Source organism: Ovis aries, chromosome 4, assembly GCF_016772045.2.
Source record: "Ovis aries strain OAR_USU_Benz2616 breed Rambouillet chromosome 4, ARS-UI_Ramb_v3.0, whole genome shotgun sequence".
Lineage (NCBI taxonomy): Eukaryota > Metazoa > Chordata > Mammalia > Artiodactyla > Bovidae > Ovis > Ovis aries.
Window position 1 is genome coordinate 94433679 of NC_056057.1, and position 10730 is coordinate 94444408.

Sequence of the window (10730 nt, forward strand, 5' to 3'; positions counted from 1 at the left end):
TGTGGAGTCCTAACCACTGGACTGCCAGGGAATTCCCAGTTGTTTATTTTAGATGCTATACCTTCAAGGCAGTTTCTCTCAAGTACAGCTTTTTTCTTTTTTTTTCCACCATGCCACCGCTGGCGTGTGGAATCTTAGTTCCCCAATCAGGGATTGAACCTACATCCACAGTATGGAATCTGAACCACTGTACCACCAGGGAAGTCCCTAAAGTTATTTTTATTATCCTCAAAAATAATTGCAAGATTTTCCCATTGCTTTAAAAAAAGGAGCTGCCTCTTACCAAGTAGTTGACCAAATTGTTTCACAATTCATGTGATGGAAAGTAGCATAAGACAATGCCCATCATTTTAAGAGATATATTATAAAGTATACTTAGGCATTGGTTGTAGACAGTTTGACTGTTCACATTTACAGACACTTATTACATCTCTCAGGTTTTCCTGAGGATTTACAACCACATCTGTCTAAAACTAGTGGTCAGGTTAATTAGCTGCCTTGTAGTGAAATGGAACGCGGGGAATAGGTGTCTTATGAAAGTTGGTCTTTACCTTTCTTGACGCTAGTCATCTGCCTTTGTTTCTGCATTTTAAAAAACGCTTAGGGCTGCGCTGAGTCCTCGCTGCTGCACGCAGGCCCGCTCTAGTTGCAGTGCCTGTGGTGGCCTCTCCCACTGCAGAGCACGGGCTCTAGGCAAGCGGGCTTCAGCAGTTCGGCTCTCAGGCTTAGTTCCCCCATAGTAGCACATGGGATCTTCCTAGACCAGGGGTCAAACCCGTGTCCCCTACGTTGGTAGATGGACTCCTAACCACTGGACCACCTGAAAATCCCAGTTTCTGCCTTTTTTTAAAACAGTTCTCTTTGCTCATATCACTCAAGAGCAATAGCTTGAAATATTCTTTTTGCAAGATCATCAGGAAAATGCCTTACTTCATAATATCTCTCCAACCTAAAATACCCTTATAACTTCTGTGAGGTTCCAGACTAATGAGTGAGGAAGAAAGGTCAGATCAGATTTTCATGGGGCAAGCTTTGAGAGAAGACATAGCCATCTTATGTATGGATGTCTGTTCACACAGGTGATATGTACAGCCACGACGGAAATGCTGATGAGCCAGAGTGGGTCAAGACGGAGAGAGAACAGTTTGTTGAGTTTCGAGATAAGAACCGTGATGGAAAGATGGATAAGGAGGAGACCAAAGACTGGATCCTCCCCTCAGATTATGACCATGCTGAGGCAGAAGCCAGGCACCTGGTCTATGAATCAGACCAAAACAAGGTAGGTCTGACCAGGCCCAAGCAATCTAGCAATGGTCCAAGTCTGTCTCTAGGGGATTGCTTAAAAAATTCCTATTAACGTACATAGAGCGTGTAAGGTTTTAATTAGTCTAAGTCTGCTACGGAGCTAAAGTTGGCAGCTGAAACTTACAGGGCAGCACTAGCTCTATGCTCCCTCATTTTAGAAATCCCTTTGCCCAATGTTCTTAGCGTTGGAGGAATTTAAGGCTCAGCAAGAGCCTCTCGATATAGCCTGTGCCCAGCGTGCCTCATCCACTATCTTTGGAACCCCAAGATATTTTCTTTGCCTTTTTGTTGTTATTTCCTTGGTTCTTTTACCTTTTACAGGCTCACTTTGCCTACTCAAAGCTGATTATTTCATTCTTAAGTCAAGCATGCTTGTTGTAGCTTATAAATCAGCTTTTCTCTATTATAATTCAGTTCAGTCGCTCAGTTGTATCTGACTGTTTGTGACCTCGTGGACTGCAGCACGTCAGGCTTCCCTGTCCATCATCAACTCCCAGAGCTTGCCCAAACTCAACGTCCATCAAGTCAGTGATGCCATCCAACCATCTCATCCTCTGTCGTCTCCTTCTCCTCTTGCCTTCAGTCTTTCCCAGCATCAGGGTCTTTTCCAGTGAGTCAGTTCTTCACATCAGGTGGTCAAAGTATTGGAGCTTCAGCATCAGTCCTTGACCAGTTATCTCAGAAGGCATTTGGTTCATTGAAAGAGTGGTGTTACTACTGAGCCCTGTCACCTTTTTCAGAGAATGTCGTCCTAGAGCAGACTGAAAATCAGTCTAAAGATGGGGGGGTTAGAATTCTGAATGTTCTTTTATTTAGAGTAATGTTTGGTTTTTATGTAGTTTCTTATCGTTGAGCCTTTTTGAGGGTCGGTCTGTTTTGTGTTCTTGCTCAGTCTCTTCAGTAGCCAGGTGCTGAGACATGAGGAAAGGAAACTCGTGTAGTCATCCCTTGGGAATCTGGCCTAGCTAATTCTTGAGATAAGATCTGGACCTCCATTAGGGGTTCTGTCTGGAATCTGATTGGTAGCTAGGGCATTTTGGAGTTGAAAACTATGCTTGATAGTAACAGATTTCATTGTCCCTGTTAGACAGTGACTTGATTGACTTTGAAGTATTTTTCCTGGCTCTTGTTAACTATCTCTTACCAATATCTAGGAGGTATCCCACATTTTGCTGAAAAGGGAGCATTTTCTCCCCAAGAAATAAACCCGTACCGCTGGTGTTGACCTATTCAGATGTATTATTTTCATCCTTTTAGCTTTCTTGATAAGGAAATATATTAATTGCTCTTTTCTTCGTGTGTGTGTGTGTTGGGGATGGGCCATGAGTACTGAGTTCACATTTAATTTAGTGGGAATTAGAATCTTAAATCTTGGCAATTCTTAGATCCCCTATTGTATGATAGCAGTGTTTCTGAATTTGAAATGGGAACTTTTATTTTGCCTCAGTTCACTGTTCTTTCTGCTTTTAGGATGGCAAGCTTACCAAGGAGGAGATTGTTGACAAGTATGATTTATTTGTGGGCAGCCAGGCCACAGATTTTGGTGAGGCCTTAGTACGACATGATGAGTTCTGAGCTGCAGACAGAGGAACCCACATTTCTTCAAAATAATTTATTTTTACAGCTTCTGGTTTCACATGAAATTGCGCTACTGAGACTGTTATTACAAACTTTTTAAGACATGAAAAGTTGTAACAGAAATGATCCCGTCCCCATTCCTCCTCCTCTCTGAGGGACAGGAGGGAAACCGTGCTTCTGAGGAACAACTCTAATTAGTACACTTGTGTTTGTAGATTTACACTTTGTATTATGTATAACATGTGTGTTTATTTTTGTATTTGTTCTCTGGTTGAGAGTATGATATGAAGGATCAACATCCTCAACTCACACTTGTAGGCAAACATTAGCCCTTCACTCTTTCTCAACCCTTATCATGTAATTTTTTATAATTTTGATTTAAGTTTAAGCCTGAGATCAATAAGAAATGTTCAGGAGAGAGAAAAGGGAAGAAATATTCCCCACAATTTATATTTAGAGAGATAACACTTAAACTTGCCTATTGAAAAGTATATTTCATAAGTAGTAGGGGCCACATGTTCCATTCAGTTGCTTCATGTCCAGGTCCTAGCATTATCTGGGCAAGGACAGATCCCTGTGTTATAAGAAAGCTTGAATCGACTTGATTTCATTCATCGTTTCCCCCCCCCCCCTTCCCTGTGGGACTAGCTGTTTGCTAATTTTGTCAAGCACAGCTGTGGTGGGAAAAGTTGGGGCCAGTGTCTTGAATATCAATCAAGTAGTGAGTGTGATCTCTTTACAGAGATATAAATAGAAACAGCTGGAAAACTAAAGAAAAATCCAAGTGTTCTTAGGGCACATGCTTTTTTCTGGGTGTGCATCTATTGAAGTGCTCAAGCCTGTCTTTATTCAATCAGTCAGTGCCCCATTCAGTTCCTGTTTCCCCAAGTGTTCCAAGGAACTAATCTTGATTTCACTGCTGTCAAAATGTGCTCCTTTCCAATCGTGTCATTGAAAGTGCCTTTAATGAGAGAAATGGTCACTGAATGAGGATTCTCTTAAGAAACCCTAAGATAAAGAGAAAGTAGACGATTTGGACCACCTTAAATGAAAGCTTAGAACCTCCTGTTGTGGTGGGGATTTTTTCTTCCCTTTCTCTTTTGGACAGTGGTTCAATAGCAGTATTAGTTAGGGGCTTGGTTGCAGTGTTCTTACCTTGTGGGCTGATTTCTGAAAACCACATGCTGCTGAATTTACCAGGGATCCTCATACCTCAGAATGCTAACCACTTATCTACCAGGCCTGTTTCTCTGTCAGCTGAGGAGGCTGAGCTAAGGCTCAGAGATGAGAGGGCTCTTTGGTTTGAGGACCGTCGCTCACCCTTCCTGCCTTTGACTCATCCTTCCCTATGTCCCCATCTCCCCGCTGCCAAAAAATGTTTATCATGGATCAACATTGCCAATCCTTATCAAAGAGAGGGACATTGTAGAAAGAGCTGAAGAAACCACCTCTGTTCCCAACTCACCTATATTTTACATAACAAGAAACTGCCCTTTTTTGGTCCCTTTCATACACATGGACCTCTTTTGAGAAGAATTATGTATTCCAAGTTTTTAGCCCTCAGGTTACTAAGACATATATATATATATATAACCTTTATTATTTCATATATCTTTCTGGATAATACATTCAGGTGGTGCTGGGTGATTATTATAATCTGAACCTAGGTCTTCCATAATCATGTTCAGGTGGGCTACTTGGCCTGGTAAAAAGCCAGATATGTAACTTCACCCTGGCCTTTGCTCTTGAGAGTGGATACATTCTTTGAACCCCAGTATAAGGAAATGGGAATTCTCTGCCTTCCAGATTCCCCATTTGAATTGTTAAGAAGACCAGGAATGATTAATAATGCCACCAACCCTGGCTTGGAGAGGGCACAGCACAAATTGTGTGGCAGGAGAGCCTCGCAGGTCACTAGGTGCAGAGAACCCAGGCCTCACGTTAAAGTCATGCACCTAAAAAGCAAACCTCCATCTGCTAAGATAGCAATTTCTGGATGCTGGGTGCTCATCAATAAGCATTTGTACTCTAATCTCTAATGACCCTCCTGGATTTTTTTTTTTTTTTGGTTTGAATCAAGCCTGAGGCTGGTGAACAGTAGCTACACACCCACATTGTGTGTTCTGTGAATGCTAGCTGTCTTGAATTTGGATACTGGTTATTATTTTTTATAGAGTGTAAACCAAGTTTTATATTCTATAATGCAAACAGGTACCTATCTGTTTCTAAATAAAACTGTTTACATTCACTGAAGGGTATGTATGTCTTTTATTTTCTTAAGAAATGGAACTCTTGCTTAGAATTATGGGGTTATAAAATGTCACAGAAAATGGACCTCTCCTAGAAGGTTTATCCCACCCCAACCCAGAGAAGTTGCTACCTTCTCCCAAATTGGTTTCTCTTTCCTTCTATTCCTGAAATCTTTAGCATCCTTATACAACCGTAACCTTTCTCGGCTTCTTTTAGGCCATGTAACTGGAGAGGAGCCCAGCTGCTCATTACATAATTGTCTGATACCAAACACAGCCATTTCCGAATGTACACACATTTATCTTGATTTTTATTTCAAAAAGGCTCTTCTTCAGGGGGTGGGGAGATGGAATATAAGGTAAAACAGTTTTTTGAACATTTTGTATAGTTTATAAACAGTATTGAGATGCGCCAATCATTTTGAGAACATGAAGGGAGTTGAACCATTGACTTTAGTAAATACACAGCTTAAGACAGATAAATCAGTTTAGCCAAATAAGAGATGTGGGGGCAGGGGGGAGGAAGCACCTGGAATAATTCATGCTGGTGCAGGCATTTATGGGCATGACTGTCACTGTCAAAGTGATAGCGATTACCGGCAGTGACAGCATAAGAAAGTTATTTCAAACTCATATTTGGGACCTACTAAAGGGTTTAAAAAAATTTTTTTTAATGTCTCATTTCTAAGGTGTTTTCCTAAGTTCTGATTCAAAATGTATCACCTTTGAACAGATCCCCAGGAGGGGGAAAAAATTACTGAAAAGGAAAATAATTGTCTGTACGCTGAAAAAGTAGCCATATTCCTTTACAATTGCCTTGTACATAGAAGTCTGTTCTCCAAACGCTATAAATTGTGCCACTTAAGAGTAGACACTGATGACTGCGTAAATGGCCCTTGAGGTGGTCTGAAGTAGACCCAGCTGGAACAGCTGCTTTGTAGGTAGGAAGAAAACAGTAGGAAAATGGAAAACTGACCCCTCAAGTTGCTGTCACTCCCCTTCCCATTTTCTGTGTTGGTAGTGGTTTGGTTTTTGATACAGAAAGTAGAAATGTCCTCAAATGTAAAGTCCTCACTGCACACAGGCCAGTAGGGCTCCTTAGTTGGGGCCAACTTGGCTAGAAGAGACAGTAGACACTTCGGTTTTCTGGGAGCTAGACACTTCAGACTCGTCTGTCATGGGTTTTCCACACACCATTTCCATGATGCAAGCTCGGAACTAGAGGGAAAGAGCAGAGAGTCATCTTGGCAGACCAGTACGGAGGAGGCAACATCCGGAAGCGCGAGAAAAAAGACCTTTGTATCCCCATAGCCTCACACAGTGCCTTATGCATGGGATCTCCTCGAGCAGCACTGATTATGTCTTCTCAATCCTCAGAGCTGGCTAGTCCAGGCTAACACTACTCACTTCTCCGGGATCTACAATAATAATCCCTACACGTTCTGGCTAACCCTGAGGCCTCACTGTTGGGAAGCCTCACAAAGCACCCTGTCCCAGAAAATTGAAGTGAAAGTCACTCAGTTGTGTCTGACCCTTTGCAACCCCATGGACTATACAAACCATGAAATTCTCCAGGCCAGAATTACTGGAGTGGGTAGCCTTTCCCTTCTCCAGAGGATCTTCCCAACCCAGGGATGGAACCCAGGTCTCCCGCATTGCAGGCAGATTCTTCACCAGCTGAGCCACAAGAAGCCCAAGAATGCTGGAGTGGGTGCCAGGAGAGCACTGTCAAAAGTGACCCCACAGTACCCCCACCCACCATTACTAGAAAGTGCTCCCAGCTAGGAAAGGGCTGCCAGTTCTGTTAATATCCAGGAGCTTCCTCATTAGTTTTTAATCCACTTCCGGAACTGAGGAAACAAAGTAATTCTCAAAGCTGAGTGTTTGGCTCTATAAGACAGGAACCCTCCTTGATTTGTCTGAGTTTGGGTTATTAGCTTCAATACAGGATTTGGGGTAGGCAGAGCAGCTAAACCCATGTGCCACAACTACTGAAGCCTGAGCCTAGAACCCGTGCTCCACAAGAGAAGTGACCGCAGTGAGAAGTCCCCTGCTCACCACAACTAGAGAAAGCCCGTGGGCAGCAACAAAGACCCAGCACAGCCCCAAACAAAGTTTTTTTAAAAAGAGGCCTTTACCTGCTTATTCATGAAGCAGTAGATGATGGGATTGTAGACACAAGCACTCTTGGAGAAGAAGGCAGGAATGGTGACAAGCCGTAAGTCCACCCCATGGTTACGGTTGTTGACTATGTACATGGCCAGGGCAGCGTAGGGTGTGTAACAGAGACAAAAGGATCCCACCATGACCACCACCATGTGGCTCACCTCCCGCTCAGCCTTCTGGGTCGAAGCTGACTCCTGCTGCTGAGCCGCAACCTGGAAAGAGCGCAGAAAACATCACACCCTCTGCTCCCTGGCCCTGAACCCCCAAGTCTGGACGTTTTTCAACCAGGGGGCCATCTGCTCTAATTGTCTCTCTGCCGTCCCACCTTCTGACCTAGCTCCTCTGTTCCCCTTTCCTTGAGGAAGGCAAGATGGAGCCAGCTCTCTCTCCAGTCCGTGATACTGGATGGAATCACATGCATCTCTCGATGCATCTGAGCTGGGATGACCACCTCACTCTTCATCCCCTCATCTCCCTGTCCCTGCTTCCTGCACTGCTTTTGGATACCCCTCACTGGCTGTGGACATTTCTGGGTGTTTTGTGTTCTAGAGCACATACCCACTCTTCCCTCTCATCTAGAGCCCTGTGACCCCTTCCTCCCTGACCCTCACAAAAGCCACTCACAGCTCTGAGGGCCCCCAGCAGCTGAGAGTAGGAGAAGCAGATGAGGGAGAGAGGCACAATGTAGCAGAAGATGAAGAGGAACCAGGTATAGTACTCGCTGTAATATTTGGTGCCCACGGTGTACCAGTCGGGACCACAGGAACACTGCAGGCCCTCAGGGATGAATCTGCAAGGGACCAAGCACTTGTTCACTGTGAGGCTCACAGCAAGAATTGGTAGAGCGGGAGCTGAGATTCCTAGGTTGTGTTCTCTGCTTAGAACCCAGAGTTATGTCAGGCAGAGGGTATTTTCTGTCCTTACTAGCCAACCTTTGGCAATTCCAACCACAGAGTAAACCTTAGCACTTGTCTCCCACAGCCCTTTCCCTTCTCTATTCCTCCAGCTCTTTAAAAATTAGAGAACAATGACCATGCCCCACTCTCTTCCCACCCTGAGAACCTGAGCTTGTAGCTAAGTCAGCATAACTGCCCTGCACTCTCACCGGCTCCAGCCGAAGAAGGGTGGGATGGAGACACCAATACCGATGGTCCAGGTGGCCACGACCACCATCAGGGCATGCTTGGAGCTGAAGCGGAAGTTGCCGAAGGGTTTACAGATGATGATGTAGCGCTCAAAGGCCAAGAAGGCCAGTGACCAGCCTGTCACCAGACCTGTGATGAAATGGGCGGATAATGGGGTAAACAGCTCCGCTCATCCTGGCAGGCAGAGAGGAATACAGGCGGTGTGGAGAAAGCACAGAGAGTAAGGGTTGGACTGGAGAGTGAGATAGAGTTTGGGACTTGCTCAGACCTCCGGGTGGCTCTCTACCTCAGCATTCAAAAGAACGCCAAACTTCTTCCCCCTGGAGTCCTCTTTAGCGGTCCATTCTAACCCAACAGCCTGGCCCCTGGCTCCCATCCTGAAGCAGGATCCTTCCCGTCCCTCCAGCTCCCTTCGCCTGCAGTACCTGCTGTACAGCCCAGGAAGGCCTCCAGGGCACAGACATGGCGGCCGAAGATGAAGTACCCATAACAACTGCTGATGAAGACGACAAAGACAGAGAAGATGCAGTAGATGAAGCCCCCCAGAGACACGTTGACCAGAATATAGTTGAGCGGCTGCCGCAACTTTCTGTAGCGCAGTGTGGCCACAAGCACCGTGGCATTGAGTGGCGTCCCTACAAAGAAGACAAAACCCATGAAGGCTGCCTGGAGGTGGAAGGCCCAGACAGGGGCGAGGTGGTACTGAGGTCCATCCCACGGCCCCACCAAGGAGATGTTCTTGAACAGAAAAAACTCCTCCTCCTCTGACATCTTGCTCATGGGATGTCCCCCACCCCCTCTGATTCCTCTTATAGATCATCCTCCCCCACCACTTCTCCCCCACCCTGCCAAAGAGCCTCTCCTCCAAAGCCACTTTGGGGCTCCCTGAAAGATCAGTACTGATCCTAAGCCTCCTAAGGACAAAGTTTGAGATTAGAGACCCCAAACCCCCACCTAAACCTTTTGTGGCCCCAAAGCCGATTGTGTGTTCTTCAGAGGATAAAAGATTGGGCTCACAGAATCCAGATATGCAATGCTGCAGGCTGGAATAAATAAGAGTGGACTCAGTAGGGAGATGCTGACCCATATTTAATGAAGACCCTTCCACCACTCTTCTTCCCTTCGAGTGGAACTGTTGAAGGCAAGCCTCTTCGTTTCGCTTCAGGCACCACTATATCCCTGTAGGTGTCTGCACACCATCTGCCTCATTGTGGAAGGTGCCCCCTAAGTCTCCCTCTCCAGGGGTCTTGGGCTCAGCCAGCCTCAGGCTGCAGGAAAGGGTAGAGGATGGAGAGTGTTCTTGAACAGCCTTCATGGAACAGTCCAGGGGTAACTTGACAGTGCCTAGAGGTCTAAGGCATCCCAGGCTGCCAGTTTCTTCATGGCGAGTCACCCCAGAGATGGAACCTTTCCTGCGCAGAACTTTCCCAGCCAGGTCCAGGTTGGTGTGTTGTGGTCCCTCTCACACCATGTTCACACCTGCCCCTGCCGTTGACTCAGCAGTGCCTAAGCTGCCAGACTTCCTCCTGTCTGCCCATCCCAGACCTGCCCAGCTCTTAGCCTGATTTGCTGAGAAGCCCACCCTGGTGACCCCAGCTCCAGTCTAAATTCTGTGTGGGGACTTCCCTGGTGGTCCAGGGGTTAAGACTCTGCACTTCCACTGCAGGGGGTACCCACGGGTTTGATCCCTGGTTGGGAAACTAGGATCCTGCATGCCACATGGAGTGGCCAAAAAAAATAAAATACTTAAAGCTCTGCTTGCACTTACACTCAACACTACACTTCAGCCTTTATGAGTGTATCTTCTTCCAAACCTCAGTAGACTATAGATATATAGATAAGAGTGACTATAGATACATAGATAAGTTAAAAGTGAAAGGATGGTCCAGTAATGGCAGTCATTTAGGTCAGATGAATCCCATCATAGATAAAAGTTATAAACTCTGGACAAAATGTGAAAAAAAAAAACTATTTGAAAGCACTATAAAGTACCCTCAAAACAGGCAGAAACTAAAGGGGACTCAACCCTTGAATGAAAGGAACTACCTACTATCTACATTCAAATGGATTTTTCCTAAGGACAATCCCCATCTAAAGGGCAAGGACCAGCTAGGACTCCTCAAGCAAAAAGTCCAGCCTTTATTGACTTGGAGAGTCACAAGACAGAGCCTGGGACTCCAGAGCAGCTGGAAATTGAAGGTGGGTTTCTGGGAATGAAGGAAGCCATGAAAGGAGAAGCCTTCAAATCTGCATATAAACTCCCCTCAAATCCTAAGAGGACTGCTGT

At 45.4% G+C, this 10730-nt stretch overlaps 2 protein-coding genes across 10 annotated transcripts in view; one reads left to right on the top strand and one right to left on the bottom strand.

The window, feature by feature from the left end:
* The window catches only part of CALU (calumenin), a 50930-nt gene extending 45799 nt beyond the window's left edge, over positions 1 to 5131 (top strand). For all 9 annotated transcript variants that reach the window (XM_042248790.2, XM_042248787.2, XM_042248786.2 and 6 more), the window contains 2 exons: positions 1080 to 1279; positions 2776 to 5131. In XM_042248790.2, coding sequence (XP_042104724.1) covers positions 1080 to 1279; positions 2776 to 2880 — 305 coding nt within the window. In that variant the 3' untranslated portion in view covers positions 2881 to 5131. The remainder of the gene's footprint in view (positions 1 to 1079; positions 1280 to 2775) is intronic.
* Positions 5132 to 5422: 291 nt separating this feature from the next.
* On the bottom strand, positions 5423 to 9228 carry OPN1SW (opsin 1, short wave sensitive). The gene is made up of 5 exons (XM_004008047.6): positions 8869 to 9228; positions 8404 to 8572; positions 7923 to 8088; positions 7271 to 7510; positions 5423 to 6350 (listed from the first exon to the last, which is right to left on the bottom strand). Exons 1-5 carry the CDS (start codon positions 9221 to 9223, stop codon positions 6231 to 6233), a joined length of 1050 nt encoding a protein of 349 aa, XP_004008096.1. The 5' UTR covers positions 9224 to 9228; the 3' UTR covers positions 5423 to 6230.
* Positions 9229 to 10730: the final 1502 nt, after the last annotated feature.